General features: G+C 42.0%; 1 protein-coding gene across 3 annotated transcripts in view; it reads left to right on the top strand.

Moving 5' to 3' along the window:
- Positions 1-17,628, top strand: part of KIF5A (kinesin family member 5A) — a 63,253-nt gene that overhangs the window by 32,979 nt on the left and 12,646 nt on the right. For 2 of the 3 annotated variants that reach the window (XM_087710590.1, XM_087710589.1), the window contains exons 8-21: positions 1,661-1,785; positions 2,948-3,052; positions 3,703-3,851; positions 4,641-4,789; positions 5,752-5,927; positions 6,038-6,106; positions 6,640-6,846; positions 7,704-7,850; positions 8,912-9,100; positions 11,010-11,127; positions 11,899-11,957; positions 12,923-13,032; positions 14,639-14,740; positions 16,535-16,595. In XM_087710590.1, the coding sequence (XP_087566716.1) occupies positions 1,661-1,785; positions 2,948-3,052; positions 3,703-3,851; positions 4,641-4,789; positions 5,752-5,927; positions 6,038-6,106; positions 6,640-6,846; positions 7,704-7,850; positions 8,912-9,100; positions 11,010-11,127; positions 11,899-11,957; positions 12,923-13,032; positions 14,639-14,740; positions 16,535-16,595 (1,766 nt within the window). The remainder of the gene's footprint in view (positions 1-1,660; positions 1,786-2,947; positions 3,053-3,702; positions 3,852-4,640; positions 4,790-5,751; positions 5,928-6,037; positions 6,107-6,639; positions 6,847-7,703; positions 7,851-8,911; positions 9,101-11,009; positions 11,128-11,898; positions 11,958-12,922; positions 13,033-14,638; positions 14,741-16,534; positions 16,596-17,628) is intronic. The other variant, XM_087710591.1, reaches the window with a different exon arrangement.

Raw genomic sequence — 17,628 nt, 5'->3', positions numbered from 1 at the left:
AGAGAATGGAAAATCACCCCCCCCCCAAAACCCTGGTTTTAGCTTTGGACCAACTCCTTCATTGGTTCAGTGGGTCACAGACTGTACAGATAGATCTGTACTGAAGAAAATGGGTGAAAAGAAAAGGTCTTGTGCTCAAGGAAAATCAGAGTGATATCACTTAAGAGTGTAAGGACCATGCTTTGAAAGGACAGAGCACAAATTATGTATGTCACACTCGGCAGTGGAGATGTAACTTTCAGGAAGGGGCAGGCTCTTACAGTGTTGAGGGCAAAGCAGTGGTGAGATTCAAAATTTTTTACTACCTGTTCTGTGGGGTGGCTTGGTGGGTGTGGCATGGCTTGGCGGGCGTGGTGGGCGTGGCAGGGGAAGGATATTATAAAATCCCCATTCCCTCCCGATCAGCTGGGACTCTGGAGGCAGAGAACAGATGGGGCCAGTCAGAGGTGGTATTTACTGGTTCTCCGAACTACTCAAAACTTTTGCTACCTGTTCTCCAGAACTGGTCAGAACCTTCTGAATACTACCTCTGGGGCAAAGATACCTCCATGTTTCACCCAGATCTATATGAGGGCTTTGTGAGGCTAAATGAGCTCCTGTTAACATATTTATACACTAATAAAAAAATACAACAATCCCTTAAAGGTTACAGCAGCCAATTTTAATAAAGGTGAGCAGGACGAGAGATGGTTAGTTCTTAGATAGAGATTACTAGTAAATCTCAGCCTCTCCATTTAACGCTGAGAGAAAGCAATAATCATCCCGCAAGATTTTTAACTGACACTAAGAGATAAACTAATAACTTTGCTGTCTCTTACTCTCATGCTTAAAGTGTAAAATGTAAGTTGATGACAGGCTAGGTCTAATAAAAACTGAAGGAGATAATATTATTTTAGTATGGCCTAGTATACAAATGACAACCAGTTTGGTGTAGCAATTTAGGCATCAGGATGGGACTGCTTTGGACATGAAGTCAGTTGGGTGACCTTGGGCCAGTCACTTTCTCTTAGCCCTAGGAGGGATGCAATGGCAAACCAATTCCGAAAAACCATACCAAGAAGATTGTGGGAGCTTGTCCAGGCAATCTCTAAGAATTGGACATGATTGAAGGAAAGAAGGGGCAGGGGAGTATACAAATCATCCAGTTACTGTACATAAAAAATCCTGCATCAAAGACCAGCTTATCATTAATTTTCCATACATAAGGATTCTTTTTTTTTTGTTCTCAGTTTATAATTAGGAAGCAGTCACAACTATTTTTATCACTTATTCTGTTTTGTTGTGTTTTTTTCTGCAACCCAAAGTGTTACATAGGACGTGGTTGTGGGGAATGTGGGGAATTTCCTATAGAGAGTTGAAAGTAATATAATTCTTAGTATATTCAACTGGAGTAGCATTTTGATACTGCCTTTATCTCAAATCTAACAGTTTACAAGTTTCTGTGATGCTTATTTTTAGACCTGCACATATGAAGATTATAGTAGAAAACAGACAACAAAGTCATCTGCTAAGCTTTTTTCAATAATACTGCCAATCTCCATGCCTCAAAGAGCCTTCAGTGGGCTGAATATTGTACAATTTCAGTGCAGGAAATATCTGCCTAGGATTTCTTTTTGAGAAATAAAACAGACTTGTCTCTTTTTCTCTCTCAACCTTGCAGACATGAATGAGCACAGTTCTCGGAGTCACAGCATCTTCCTTATCAACATTAAGCAGGAGAACATGGAGACTGAGCAAAAACTGAGTGGGAAGCTTTACCTGGTGGATTTGGCTGGCAGCGAAAAGGTGCTCGGGGCTTAAAAGAGATCTGAGCGTGGAACCAAGCAGAATTTGATTTATTTCATAAGCTAAGATTAGCATCATACATGAGCATGGTGACTTTTATGGTTAGGACACTGGGTTGGAGTGGTTGGAACCATGGGGTGGGGTGAGCACCCAGTCTTTGCTCCAGCTCCCGCCAGGAACGGGAAAGAAACCACAAACTGGGTGTCTCCCAGGAAACAGTAATGTCACCAGCTAATCCTTTCAGTCTGGAAGCACCTTGGTGCTTCTGATATGAGTGCAATGTAAACATCATACATGTACTTCAGGGGTGAAATCCACTTATCTTTGTTATCGGTTTGGTAGTAATGTGAGCACCTGCACGCGCGCCACCTCCATGCATACACAGGACCTTCCATGCATGCGCAGAGTGTCAAAATGACATCTGGGCAGGTGGGCAGAGGCTGCTACCGAGTGCACCTGGCAAGTGAGTACGTGAACAGCGAGGGGGAGGGGAATCCGCTGTGCCACGTGATTTAGATTATACTATAATCTAAATATAAATCACGCAGGACAGCTGATTGTCGGAAAAACCGGTAACATTTTCTTTACTACTGTTCGGACAAACAGTTGGCATCTTTGCTACCGGTTCGGGCGAACCAGTCTGAACCAGTAGCATTTCACCCTAGTGTACTGTATCTCAGCAATGCTGTCATAAAATATATACCTTGAAGCTAAGACTCATTAAAATGTCGTATTCTCCTCTCCTGAGCTTCAGGAAACCCATTATTTGAATGACAGGTCTCCAAATCCATATCTAAGGGATCCCCAAAGAGCTATGTGCTTTAAATGCAGTTAGGTGGCAAGTCTGAATAGTGTATTGGGAAATCACTGAATGGGAGATTAGGTCCTGATTTGCCAGCCATAACTGTCTGTCACCCAAAGGAAACAACAGGGAGCTTGCTTGAACTGTTTTTGGACTGAAATACATTTCAGATGTTTGGGACAATTGCTTTTCATTGGTCTCCCTGTCTATCCCAATTCTTCTGGGCCTTCTAGTTGGTTCCGTTGGTATTCTCCCAATACCTAGGAAGCTTGTTTATTCAGAGAAGAAAGCCTCATTTAGGATTTCATATAACATAAGGATGTATCTGCTTTATAATAAACAAATGCCTTCTCCTGGCAGGTCAGCAAGACTGGAGCTGAGGGAGCTGTGTTGGATGAGGCCAAGAACATCAATAAATCTCTGTCGGCACTTGGGAATGTTATCTCAGCTCTGGCTGAGGGCACAGTGAGTAGTGCACCCCTTAACAAAAAGATTGCTTGCCAGCTTTCCCCATCCTGGTGCTATACTGATATCTAAAGATGTATTTATTTATTAAATTTATGTGGCCACCCATCTCAAGTACATCACTGGGTGGAATGAAAACAATAAACAAGATGATAAATAACATAAGCAGCATCCAACAGACAGAACTAACTATCCTTCCAATTAACACAACCAAAGGGAAAAAAGGAAAACAACCTCTACCAGCTGGTTTGGGAGTATGGGAATTGGCCTAATATCTGAAGTTATAGCCCAAGAATAACTCCCAAAATTTATAGCTGACGTGACTTTAGGACTTCTGGGAATGGTGGCTTGAAGAACATCAGTTTGGAGAAAGATGTAGCGAAAACATCTGATACAGTCAGAACTGCTGGGAATATGTTTTCCGCTCTAGGAAAATACACTGCTCTTAATTATTTGCTTCAGATGATTTAGGTTTTTCCTTTCCTATCTGGAAGATGAAATTTCTAGATGGGTTTGCTTGTCCCTGACTGTTGGATGTATAGGTTTTTTTAAAAAAAATTGATAAGAACTGTGAGTAGATTGACATTCCTGTGGTCAATTTTGTCTGTGTGAAAAAGGCCAAATATGTTCACTCCCATTATCTCATGCAGAAAAGCTATGTGCCCTACCGAGATAGCAAGATGACCCGTATCCTGCAAGACTCCCTCGGTGGGAACTGCCGCACAACAATGTTTATCTGCTGCTCTCCTTCCAGCTATAATGATGCCGAGACCAAATCTACTCTCATGTTTGGACAGCGGTAAGCGTACTGACAGAATTCCTTTTTGAAGGGATGCTGTTTTGAATAGTATTTTGAAAAGGCCAGGTATTGGAATAGCAGGTAAAATGATTCTGCTGCTATTTTGGAGATGAGGCCCCTAGGGAAAGGACTGACTTCAGCTGTGGAACACAAGCCTTGCGTAGAAAGAGCCATGGTTTGATCATAAGCATCTTCTGTTGAGGTAAACTCTAGCCTTAAAACCTATTCCTGCTAGTCAATGAGCAATGCAGTATAGTATCTCTCCGCAAAGCCAGAGCTGCAAATGCTTCAACAATGGTGCTCACCCATGTCTTGCGACATGTGGTAGAACATTTCATGCCCGTATAGGCCTTATCAGCCATCTGCAGACACATCGTGGACAGCCTACAACCTGCTAGATGTCAAGGTCCTCTTCAAACACGATGGACGAATATCATTCCTGCTAGTTAATGAGCAATGTAGTATAGTAAGACCTTCCTGTATTTTTAGAGCTTCAGTCATCTGCGTCAGTACTAGGAAGATGATAAATATAACAAATAGAGTGTAGTAGAATGCCTTGGAAGGAAAGAGAAGCAGCAAGGTGAATGAACTCAATTTTGGTAGCAATGAGTACACTGTTGGAAAACCTGAAAGATCTGATTATGGATACATCATCATGAAGAAAATGTATCTATGTGGTTGCTAGGAATCAAAAACAAGTCGGATCAACCAAACAATCAATCAATCAAAGCAGAATGTCCACTAAACAAAGCAAAGTCTTCTCCATAAAGATACTCTCTTCCATTTCAGGGCCAAGACAATCAAGAATACAGCATCAGTGAATCTGGAACTGACAGCAGAACAATGGAAGAAGAAATTTGAGAAGGAGAAGGAGAAGAACAAGAACCTCAAGGAGACAATTGCCAAGTTGGAGGCTGAGCTAGGACGTTGGCGCAATGGTAGGTTGGGTGCAAAGAAAACAAAGGTCCTCTTTGCTTTGCTGTTGACTGCATTCCTGTTTCGTATTTCAGAATTAAGTGAGATTAGTAGTAGATGTATTTCCTCTATATATCAACCATATATTGACAAGTTAACATATGAACAAAAGGCTGGGTTTTGAGTAAAATCTATTTGTACCTGAAACTAAACAATGAAAATTGCACATTTCCTCATTTTTCTATAATACCGATAAATATTTGGAATGGAATTTTTTTTAAAATGCAAGGATGCAAACAAGGACTATGGCTAGACTGTATTTGCCTAATAGAAAGACTTTGGAAATAGTTATCAGTGTCCTGAACTGTCACATTGCTTCATCTAAGTTTAAGGACAGATGATCCCAGCCATATGCTGCATGTATGTATGATGTAATAATGATGCCTCAGGTTGCCTAGGAACTAAATAATAAGTGCAGATATAACAAGGTGTCTTAGAGGGATGAAATGCAAGAGACAGTCATAAAAAACTAGATATCTGTCATGTATCAAGTCAGACTATTCAACTGGCAGGTGATGGATATGCTAAGGAGTGAACTTGAGAACTTGTGCAATGTAATTTCTCTTCCTTGAATTTTTGATTCCTATTTTATTCCTATGATGAAACAGATGTAATATTCTTTTAATACATTAGATGCTTATTGTGAAAAATTAGTGGCATAATCCACTCTCCATTCAGAGATTTGGACCAAAATGGCCTTGAATTGCAGTGTTTGTCTAGCACTGGCAAAGGACACCTAGTTTCCTTAATTCTGATTCCTCTGAATGGGCTTCACATTTCTAGGATGGTGGGTAAAGTGTGATTTCTCATGTAATCATTGCACAGATCTGTCCCTGAAAGGCACTATGGTACCTTGTGTTTAATAATAATCATAGCAGTAAAATAAGTGTGTGAAAATGTCCCTTTTCTATTTAAACATTTTTAGGTGAGAATGTCCCAGAAACAGAACAGTTGAGTGATGAGGAGAAGGTGGTACCTGACACTTGTGATGAGACACCCATTAATGATAACAACTCCTCCATCGTCATCCGGATCTCAGACGAGGAGAGGCATAAGTATGAGGAGGAGATCCGCAAACTCTACAAGCAGCTTGATGATAAGGTAGACATCTCTCCTCCATCCTAAGTAAACTTCTCCTGGGTTGCTTTTAACCCCCATCTCCATGGACACAGCATAAGGTAGTTAGCAATGATATATTTTTGTCCAATCAGGATGATGAAATCAATCAGCAGAGCCAACTGATGGAGAAATTAAAAGAGCAGATGCTGGACCAGGAGGAGGTGAGCAATTTCTCAAGAGTATTTTTATGCACAAGCATGGATAAAAAGTGCATCCTGACTTTTTATCTTTGTTACTTAGTTTAAGCCAGCCTTTCCTCAAAGGAACAGATGATATCATAGATCATTCTTTCTCATCACACTGTCCTCCCAACAGTCCTATGAGAGATGATGATGTGTGGCTAATGAGCTTAGTAGCCCGCTATGGATTTTGTCCTGGTCTTCCCTGCACTATAATTAAATACTGTAATTGTATTCCAGCCTTGCCCAGTTAAGTATCCTCAGGCTGTATTAGATTGCAGCTGTGATGATTTTAAGCACACTACATTTGACTGGAGTTGATGGCTATATAATCAGAAGGCAATTGGGTAGAGAAAGACTAATATATGGTAACTGTAACGGCCTTCTATTTCTTAGCACTCTGTATATCTCTCTATATTTCTTCCTCTTTTTACATCATCCACATTTGGCCTCCTTTCTTATATCTTCCCTGACATTTCTCTAATTACTAACACACCCCACTTTCCCTCTGATAGCTGCTAATATCCACTCGTGGGGACAATGAAAAAGTGCAGCAGGAACTAAGCCATCTGCAGTCTGAGAATGATTCTGCTAAGGAGGAGGTGAAGGAGGTATTGCAAGCTCTGGAGGAACTGGCTGTCAACTACGATCAGAAATCCCAGGAGGTAGAAGAGAAGAGTCAGCAGAATCAGCTGTTGGTGGATGAGTTGTCTCAGAAAGTGGTAAGTGCCGAGATCTCCTTGCGGAACTGTAAAACACAAGTTAAAATTTAACAGGTTAAAATGTTACCCTTCTGGAATCAATACATTCATCAAAACTTCAAAAGGACTTCGTGAAGTTCTTAAAAAGACATTGAGTGACTAAAGAAGTTTTCTTAGGATGCCAAAAAGAAAACAATGGTGATATAGAGAGATTCCTTAGAGAAAGGCTGCAATACCACCAGGTGTTCATAGATTGGTCTAATAAAAAGAAAGAGCCGAGGTGGCGCAGAGGTTAGGGTGCAGTACTACAGGCCACTTCAGCTGACTGTTATCTGCAGTTCAGCAGTTCAAATCTCACCGGTTCAAGGTTGACTCAGCCTTCCATCCTTCCGAGGTGGGTGAAATGAGGACCCAGATTGTGGGGGCAATTTGTTGACTCAATTTGCTAAAAATCTGTAAACCGCTTAGAGAGGGCTGAAATCCCTATGAAGTGGTATATAAGTCTAATTAATAAATAATAAATAATAAATAAATTCACCATAGCCTTTTTGGTTTAACTAGTGAAAATTCCATTCCTATAGCAAAGGGAATGGATGTGCTATGGTGTCCAGTTAGATATTTACTCAGAGCCCTTGCATATGTTCAAGTTTAAACCATCTTTTACGTCTTAATTTTGTTTGGTATAATCTAATTCCTAACCAGAGGGCTCACATTTAAATTAAGAAACAAGAAATTAAATCGTTAATTTAAGAATTAATTTAATTTATTTCAAGAAATTAAGGTCTTTTCCCCTTAATTAAAAATGGAGAGCCCCTCATTTTTAAACCAGAGGAATTCTCTTTGAGCTGGATAAGCCATAGGTGTCTTTATCTTTTCAGGCCACCATGTTATCTTTGGAATCAGAGTTGCAACGCCTACAGGAATTCAGTGGGCACCAGCGCAAACGCATTGCTGAGGTCCTCAACGGCCTTATGAAGGATCTGAGTGAATTCAGCGTCATTGTGGGCAACGGTGAGATCAAACTGGTAAGCAGTTGCTAGGGGAGTCAATGTTTGGAAAGAAGAAAAGTAGTCATTCTTTCTCAGTTTAAAAACATATAAGGTGGATCTGGGGAAATTCCTAATTGTTTTCTTTGTTCTATTTAACCAAGCCCTTTTAAATGTTGCGTCCATTTTTTTAAAAATGGGAATAGAAAGGTTCATTTAGTGCTGACCTTACCACATACAAAATTGAAGAAAATGAGAAAAACTACTTAGCAAATAGTGGAATCTAGTGAACAGTGAAATAGCAGGAACAGTGTCATCTGATGAGCAAAGGAAAGAAGGAAGGATGTATAAACAGTTCTGCTTCTTAGAATCATACATTGAACTACAGACAATTCTTGACCTATGAACACAATTGAGTCCAAAATTTCTGTTGTTAACTGAGACATTTGTTAATTGATTTTTCCCCATTCTATGACTTCTTTTTTGGCCACAATTGTTAAGTGAATCACTGCAGTTGATAAGTTAGTAATCCAGTTCTTAAACGAATCTGGCTTCCCTATTGACTTTGCTTGTCAGAAGGTTGCAAAAGGGGATCATATGACCCTGGGACACTGCAGCCGTCATAAGTATGAACCACTTGCATCTGAACTGTAATCATGTGAGCATGTGGATGCTTCAAAGATCATAACCAGGGGTAGGATCCTGCCAGTTTAACAACCGGTTTGGTGATCATGTGCTTCGCACCTGACGCATAGTGCATGCACGTGCACAGTTTTAAGAAAACCTACCTGCCGCGTTACTTCTGGGGAATAACACAGCTGGGGCGCAGAAATCTGCTCTGTTGCGCAAATTAGCTGAGAAGATATAGGTCAGTAAAACGCAGGGGCTGGTGCGTGGACCCACCTTATCATCAGAGCAAACCGGTTCTCCCAAACCTGTCCGAACTGGTAGAATCCCACCCCTGATCATAACTGTGAAAAACGGTCAGCAGTCACATTTTTCAGTACAGTTGTCATTTTGAATGGTCACTAAATGAACAGTTGTAAGTCAAGGACTATTCCTCAAATAATATGCTCCCTTTTAAAATCATTATTTTTTAGCCAGTAGAGATTAGTGGTGCCATTGAGGAAGAATTTACTGTTGCCCGACTCTACATCAGCAAGATCAAATCAGAAGTGAAGTCTGTGGTGAAACGTTGCCGCCAGCTGGAAGGTCTTCAAGTTGAATGCCACCGCAAGATGGAGGTGACAGGACGGGAACTGTCTTCCTGCCAGCTTCTCATTTCTCAGGTCAGATTCCATGGAAGTGAGGATGAAAGGACACTAGCTGTGGCATTTAAAACTGATAAAGGGTAGAAGAAATAAAGAGGGCCAGAATAAAGGAGGATAGATACGGTGGGAAATCTTTTTCGGGAGATCAGTGAGGATTCCTAATTGAGGAGACCTTAGATCAGTGTTTCTCAACCTTGGTGACTTTAAGTCCTGTGGACTTCAACTCCCAGAATTCCCCAGCCAGCTATGCTGGCTGGGGGATTCTGGGAGTTGAAGTCCACAGGACTTAAAGTCACCAAGGTTGGGAAACACTGCCTTAGATGACTGGTTCCAGCTTTGGTTCGGTGTCTAGGTTCAGGAGCTTTGTAGCTTGCACCACCGGCCTTGTTGATCTAGTTCCATGATGGCGACTCTATGTAGCACATGTGCTAGAAGTGGCACGCAGAGCCATCTCTCTGGACATGCCAGCCATCGCCCGTTGGTCTTCTGGGTTCCGGCCAGCTGGTCTTCACGCACGCATGCACGCCAGAAACCAGAAGACCAGGTGACCAGCACGCATGAGCACACTGGAAACTGGAAACTCAGCTTCCCAGTGTGCTCACGTGTGCCAGGGAACTGCTCTTCTGGTTTCCGGCACTCCCGTGCATGCGCGCTGGGGAGCTGCTCTTCCAGTTTCTGGCACTGTCCCATATGTGTGCGTGCACTCCCGTTTTGGCACTCAGTGCTGAAAAGGTTCGCCAACACTGATCTAGTTTATTGCTTCTACTATTGTTTCAATAGTGATGGGGAAGACTCCATTGCTATCAATGCATGAATGTTCCTTATAGCAGGCCTTTAGAAGTCATATGTGTCTTTAAATATTTATCATAATGAAACTGGAAGAGCAAGCTCAAGCAGAGTGACTAGAATCACATACTCTGCTGTTTCCTGACAGGAATTTTAATGTTTTTTTGGACATGGTAATATCTGTAACAATGGATCAGCATAAACTGTGGAGCTGGTGTCATTGGAAGCCCTACTTGAAAATGGGATCTTTGTTTGTTGTTTTTAAATCACAGAGGAGAGGGCTTAACCCTTCTTCTATTTCTATTTTTTTCAAATACTAATTCCTATGTTACCCTTCTTTCTCTAATGACACTATTCTAATCCATTTTCCAATCTTCTCGCGATTGCTTCTAAAGGCATATGAAAACAATGAGAAATCTAAATATAGACCACACATTTCTCTGTTTTAATATTTAATATTTTGAGACGTATCCCTGGGGCCAGACTTCATGCTGTTGCATGGCATAATTCTATATATACCAATCTTTAAGATGGGATCAGAGAAGTAGCAGATTGAGGATAAGTTAAATTCTTTCCCCATTTTTTTATTTTCTGGTTCTGGATCACACAAACCTTCCTTTCTTTTAATTAAAATATTCTGCTAGTAAATGTTCATGAATCCACAGCTCCATGAAGAACTTTATGAGGGTGTAATGTGAAATGGGGAAAGCACACAACACATCTACACCCACAACAAGCACACACATTGATTATTTTTTGCTCCAAAAACATGTCCTGATTCAAAAAGGGAGTAATGATCTATCTAATTAATATTAATCCTAGTCTAATCTAATTAATTAAGTGTATTATTTCTTAGAAGTGTCCTATTGATTGTAGTTTCTGCATATACTAGCATAGAATTGTACTGTAAAGTATGATAGCTGTACTCTTGAAATGTAGCATTGAAGGGACTTCTTGATTGCTTGGCCCCCTCTTTATTTTGGAACTCTGAAGATGTATTTGAGGAGAGATGACAGTTTCCAACCTTGGACAAGGAGAAAGTTGGATTCTTCCTCATAGAAAATGAGATTGGGAAGTCTGGAATCGGGACTACGTTTATGAAAGGGATCTCTTATTTGCTTACATTTCTTAATCTTCTCAGCATGAAGTCAAGATCCGTTCGCTTACTGAGTACATGCAGAGTGTGGAGCTGAAGAAACGGAACCTGGAAGAATCCTATGATGCTCTGAGTGAAGAGTTAGCTAAACTGCAGGCCCAAGGTAATGTGTAGAGTACTGGACTTATGGCATAGTTTATGATTGGTACCAGGGTTGGGTTCCAGCTGCTGCTACTGCTGGTTTGCTCAGGGATGCGCTGCACATGTGCACTTTGCATCCCCGTGCACTTGATGCACACTATGCATGCATGCACAGTACTAAAAACACTGCTTCTGCGCATGCGCAGAAGCAAAAAACAAGATGGCAGTGCCTAAAGCACTGTGGAGAGAACCAGTTCAGGGGGTGTGGCAAGCCAACTTACCTCCTACTCGGCCAAATTGGTCCCAAGTGGTCCAAACCAGTAGGAACCCACCTCTGATTGGTACAGAAGTATGTGACTAATTCAGGATATGAGTAGGTCAGAGTGGTTGCAGAATACAGCTTTTAATGCAGAATATTTGAGTCCTTGCATATAGTGTTGTTTGCTTACAATTTGAATTCTTGACCATGGGTGAATCTCCACACTAGCTCCTTCCTGTTATTATTTATTCTTTGTACGTAGCCTGTTACTGTTTCCATTTTATAGGTGAATTTGGGATACAGAAGAAGTCTTTTAAAAGAAACTTTTTACTCTGCACTTAAATCTTGAGATTGAGAGATAAAATTGAGAGAATAACCTGCTTAAGAAATCATAGAAAATTAGAGGAGCAATTGATGTTTTAGCCTAGTCTCCTAGATCAAGAAACCAAATTACTAATCCAACACTTGGTCATCAACCCATGCTCTAACTCTGTCTAACATCCTCTCATTAAGGACCTTTCTTCTCTCCCACAGAGACGGTGCATGACGTTGGCAAGGAGCAGGACCTGATACAAGATACAGATGAAGTAAAAGTTAGTAGAAGAGATAAGGCTTGTCTTTCTTCATCAAGGGTGTTTTATCCCACTTACACAATCCCTTTGGCCCCTGGCGGCATTAATTACGAAGAGGGGTAGAGACAGAGGAAATAAAAGTAACATAGAGTAACAGAGGACCAAACAGGCCTATTTCAGGCTCCAAAAGGAGAACTGTCACGCATGGCTAGCTCAGATTCAGAAGATGCAGAGCAATTACAGGAGAGTCATCAGCCTGAGGGGATTCACTGGAAGAGTTGCAGGCAGGGAAAGCAGTGTTGCCTAGCAACCTGGAGAGGCAGCTATCAAAGGCTTTAAAAGATGGAGAGGCAAGACTAACACCCACTCCCCAGTGCAAGGGCCTCCCCAATGCAAGAAAGGGGACTGAGCAAAAAAACCTCATCAAGAATTGGCCAGAAAGAATATAGACACAAACACAGATGCACACATGCTACCCCCCCAACAATAAATTCAAATCACACTGCCCCTGAATAAGGAGTGCCTCATCCATCAATTGGCAACAGCCCTCCGTTTACCTCACCACCTTATTCCCCAACTCTTTAGCTTGCTTTCTCAAGTAGTATAAGTCTGGACTCTGATACCACAACTGACTGATCCCCTGGTACCTTATTTATGATTTGAACACTCTCTCGCCTTTAAGCTGGTTGAGTTTTGTGGTCTGAGTAAATCATGAGGGGCTACAATTGTTTGTCCAACCTTTTTGTCACTAGAGGTCTGCTAGAGTGCCTTTTTAGTAAAGATATAAGACTTCATCGTGCATCTGTGACTTCTGTGAGCCAGGATGGCGCAAGAAAAAAAAAGAGGGCAAGAATAAGATGGGTTGTTGAAGAGAGCATGGCTTTGCTGGAAAATAATATATTTTTGAAGAGTGTCCAAGATTTGCTGCTTTATGAGGGGCCCTAGCACTGCTATCTACACTTTTGAACTGCTTTCTTTTCCTACAGAAGGCCTTGGAAGTGCAGCTAGAGAGTCACCGCGAAGCCCACCACAAGCAGTTGGCACGCCTACGTGATGAGATCAACCAGAAGCAGAAAATCATTGATGAGCTTAAAGAGTGAGTCATTGTTAGGCTGGAGCAAGTTGTTCTGATGGGAAGGAGAGAGATTCTCATTATAAAATAGGTTATGTTGGATATGAGAAGCTGGGTGTTTTTTGTTTTTGGCAGGGTCTGACTTAATCAGTTTCAAGAGACTGATGGCACAGTATCAGCAGAAAATTGGACAAGGTTTACAAGGCAGGACTAATGTGAAAGGAATAAAATAAGCAGCAACCATTTATGAACATGCGTAAAATAGAAATTAGAAGCAAAGATGGAAGTAGGGGGTAAATCATCCATCACCTACCTCGCACACTCCAGCTGTGTTAGGACTACAACTCCCAGAATTCTTAAGAAGCATGCTTACTAACAATTTGAGATTTATAGTGTTTCTTAATAAGTATGGAGGAACCAAATAGGAGAAATCTCATGTTAATTAAATCTAGAAGTAATGGCAATGTAGTGTAGCTAGAGTTGTTGCACTACTGTATACCCATATCTCTTGTGTGACATAAATTCAGCTGTCAGGTATTCTTTAATTTGTGTACAATCAATAGGATTTATAGACTGCTAATTAAGACCCCTGAGACACTGTGAACTGTAACTAATTTAAGGCCAGTAATTCCTTCCTGAGAGCTAACGTTCATTCAATAGAACTTGCCCTAATAAAAATTCCTTAGGCTGGATTGCTGCAGTTAAGAATCCATTTATACCAATGCTAAACCTAAAACCAGCAGCTAGTTGTGATAGAAAGGCTTGAAAGATGGTTGACTCAGATATAGCACTTATAGCACTTAGACTTATATACCGCTTCACAATGCTTTACAACCTTCTCTAAGCGGTTTACAGAGTCAGCATATTGCTCCCAACAATCTGGGTCCTCATTCTACCCACCTTGGAAGGATGGAAGGCTGAGTCAAACTTGAGCCTGGTGAGATTTGATCTGCCAAACTGGCTGCCAAATCTGTTGGCAGCCAATGAGCAGCAGAAATAGCCTGCAGTACTGCACTCTAACCACTGTGCCATCGCGGCTCTTAAAATATATCCTCTTTTATACAGTACATTCTCCTGAAATGCAGTCCTTTAAGCATCAGAGAGCATTAGAGAGGGACACAGTGGTTCATTGGCTAAGACGCTGAGCTTGTCCATCAGAAAGGTCGGCAGTTCGGCTGTTCAAATCACTAGTGCCACGTAACAGAGTGAGCTCCCGTTACTTGTCCCAGCTTCTGCCAAGCTAGCAGTTTGAAAGCATATAAAAATGCAAGTAGAAAAATAGGAACCATGTTTGGTGGGAAGGTAACAGAGTTCCATGAGCCTTCAGCATTTAGCCATGCTCGCCACATGACCACAGAGACGTTTTTGGACAGCGCTGTCTCTTTGGCTTTGAAACGGAGATGAGCCCTGCCCCCTAGAGTCAGGAACAACTAGTACATATGTGCGAGGGGAATCTTTACCTTACCTTTAAGCATCGGAGGCTTTGGCTTTTTAGTCTCCAAGTTTTGAGCCTTTAACATTGAATCCTTTTGCTGATCTTATGCTAAATTGAAAGGCTGCTGAATAACTATGATAATTAGCTTACCATCCCAACAATAGTATATTTCTCCATACATTCTTTCCTGTCCAGCTTAAACCAGAAGTTAGAGCTTGAACTGGAGAAACTTCGTGCTGACTATGAGAAACTCAAGAATGAGGAGCAAGAGAAAACACAAAAGCTTCAGGAGCTGACGTGAGGACTCTTCTTTTCCCCAGACATTTTCAACTGTCTTTCTTCCCCTGTGTTTAAGAATAAGTCCCACTCTCTAAAACAAAATGTGTTTGGTCCTGATGAACTCTGGGATTTGATGCCAGCAGGCATCAGTTGGGAAAAGCTGAAGTACATTAAAACCCCTGTAGTGAGTGGGGGAAGGAACTATAACTCAATCGGGAGGAGAGCACATTTAATAATTTAAATATATTTGGTTAAAAAAAGAACATATACCTGCTTCACCGCAAAAGATTATCCTAAATTGAAGATCATTCTTTACAAGGAAATGTCATGGCTGGGTCCTGTTTCATATTTCTAAAGCAGGGGTGTCAAACTCAATTTCATTCAAGGCCGCATTAGGGTTGTGTTTGACTTTGAGGGGGTGGGGAGGCAGGATGGGCATGGCCAGCTTGACATCACTTGTGTCAGGGGTCTCTGTGGTGGCCTGAGAAAACGGGCTCACAGACTCCATTTTTGGCTGTGACGGCATCCTACCACCCTCTGCCAACAAAAACGGAGCTCACGGCAGAGGCACTGTGGGCCAGTCCTTCGCTGTTTCCAGGGTGGCCCCACAGGCCAGATCGAAGGACTTCATGGACCCCATGGACCGGATTCAGCCCATGGGCCTTGAGTTTGACACCCTTGTTCTAAAGCTTTGTACATTTCCTGTTTCCTTCCTCGCCCAATAAGAATTTGTTCAAGCCTGCTGTGTCTTACTTCCTTCTTCACTGCTTCCATGATAACCCATATGGGGTTTCTCCTTTTCCTACGTAGAATAGCTCTAGAACATTTTACAGCTTGGGTCAAAATAAAAGGTGCTCAATCCCCAACTGTAAGAGATTATTTATATTCATCTGCAATGGAGTTATCTGGAAGGGATTGGTGCACCATTCCTCCTGTTACAGGGCTTGGTTTTTCTCTGCCACCATATCTGCCTACTCTCACATAAATGCAATTGAATTCGGCTACTCACTACCCAAGTTTCCTTCCTTCAACAAAAAAAACCCTGTGTCCTAAGATTTTATAAAACAGGCATGTACAATCTAAGGCCCATGGCCTTGTAAGCCTGCAATGGAACCCATAGAGCCCTCCAAAAATTGCCACTAATTGTGACAATTTTTCAAAGGGCAGAAGACAGGATGATTAAGCATTTGGGGAGTGATTGTATCAAGTCAAGTTTTTGTCCTAGTTCAATCATCTTTAGTTCTGTACACACCTACATTTTGGAATATGTAAGCATGGCACTCAAAGAAGCAATGGGGAAAAGAACCCTAACCCTGGTAAAAGTTGTAAAAGATTGTAAAAGCTCAGAAGGTGAAAATTAATTAGCCATTATTTTTTTTAAATCAGTTTGTATAGCCGGCCATCTGAATAGGTGACTGGGAGGCGAACAGGAATGAAAATACATAGCAGCCCAAGAAGTATTAACACAGCTAGGAGATAGGTCCCTTGACTTCTCCAGGGCCCCCAGTCTGGGCACAAAGCCAGGTCTCTACAAAGGACCTGAAAGATTGAGAACATCCTGCTCTCCATCAGGCAGATGCTACTTCAGAAAAGGCTCGCTTTCTGGGCCCACCAAATGGCATTCCTTTGAAGCCTGCCCACCCTGCATATCTATGACTGCCTCTAATCTTGACCATATGCAGGATTCTAAAACTTAAGGCAATAGACAGCACCAGCCTGTGCTACCAGAGTAATGCTTCAGCGAGGATTAAATTCTTCTGAGAACACTTTTCCCATGGCGTCTTTACCCCACATGTTCTTTCTGCTTCACAGATTTCTCTACGAGCGCCACGAGCAGTCCAAGCAAGACCTCAAGGGGCTGGAGGAGACCGTTGTAAGCATCTCGAAAGGCACTATTCTCTCATTTCTAGTGAATATAGACTCACATCTGTGGCAGCAGCATTGGGAGTACAAGGAAGACTCTGTTATATGATGGCTAGGGGTGGGCTTCAAAAATTCTAGCAAGGGGTTCTCTGCTCAGTGTCTGGGTGGGTGTGGCCATGGTGGGTGTGGCCTAGTAGGCCTCCTGTACCATGGGTGGGTGGGTGCTTTTGCCCTCCCTGTCTTTTCTTGAGCTTCCAGGAGAGCAAAAATGGGCTCCCCAGGCTCCAGAGACCCTCTGGCAGGCCTGTTTCCGGCCTTCCTGAACTTCCGGTAGGCCCATTTTTTGCCCTCCCTGAGCCTCCATGTGCACTCTGCACTTACCTACATCCAAAACAGGCTGTGTGGGGACTCCTGGGAGGGGAGGGCAGGGTGGGCAGGGCCAGCCAGGAGTGGAATTTGGCGCTTCTCCAAACTGCATAGAATCTTTGCTAGAGGTTCTCCCAAACCTCTGCAAACGCTCAGCAGCCCACCCCTGATTGATGGCCACTTTTTGGGGCTCCCAGCTGTTGTAAATAAACCTGAAAGATTGTCCCTTTCCACCCCTCTTTATTCATTCCCCTTCCTTGTGAAATATTTTTTTAAAAAATCTGAAGTGGTGTGATTGTGATTGGCACTACTGCAGAAAGATTTGGAGTCAGAGCTTACTCCCAATTATCTGTTTCTGCCATTTTTTGCCCTCCTTGTTGGGATGCGTTTGAGTTAAAATTTCTAAGGCACATAGACAGACCTTTTCAGAGTGTCTCTAGAATTACCTAGAGTGTATCCTTGTAAAACAACTACGGTAATTACCTCATAAGTAGTTTGCACATTAGCTGACTTTATTCACAAAAAACAGCAGTTTATCTGTTTGGGGCTAAATCTGACTAGATTTGGTTAAGCAAGCGACTAATGTAGCTTAAAGGGTTTACATAATATGGTCCCCTTCTGTGACCCAGTTAAATGAGTTTTGTGAATAGAACCAGAGGAAGAGAATGGGGAGTCTA

This window comes from Thamnophis sirtalis, unplaced genomic scaffold (assembly GCF_051295495.1).
Source record: "Thamnophis sirtalis isolate CommonGarterSnake01/CBP01778 unplaced genomic scaffold, rThaSir2_p1.2 scaffold_3, whole genome shotgun sequence".
Lineage (NCBI taxonomy): Eukaryota > Metazoa > Chordata > Lepidosauria > Squamata > Natricidae > Thamnophis > Thamnophis sirtalis.
This window is presented reverse-complemented; position numbering and strand designations above follow the sequence as displayed.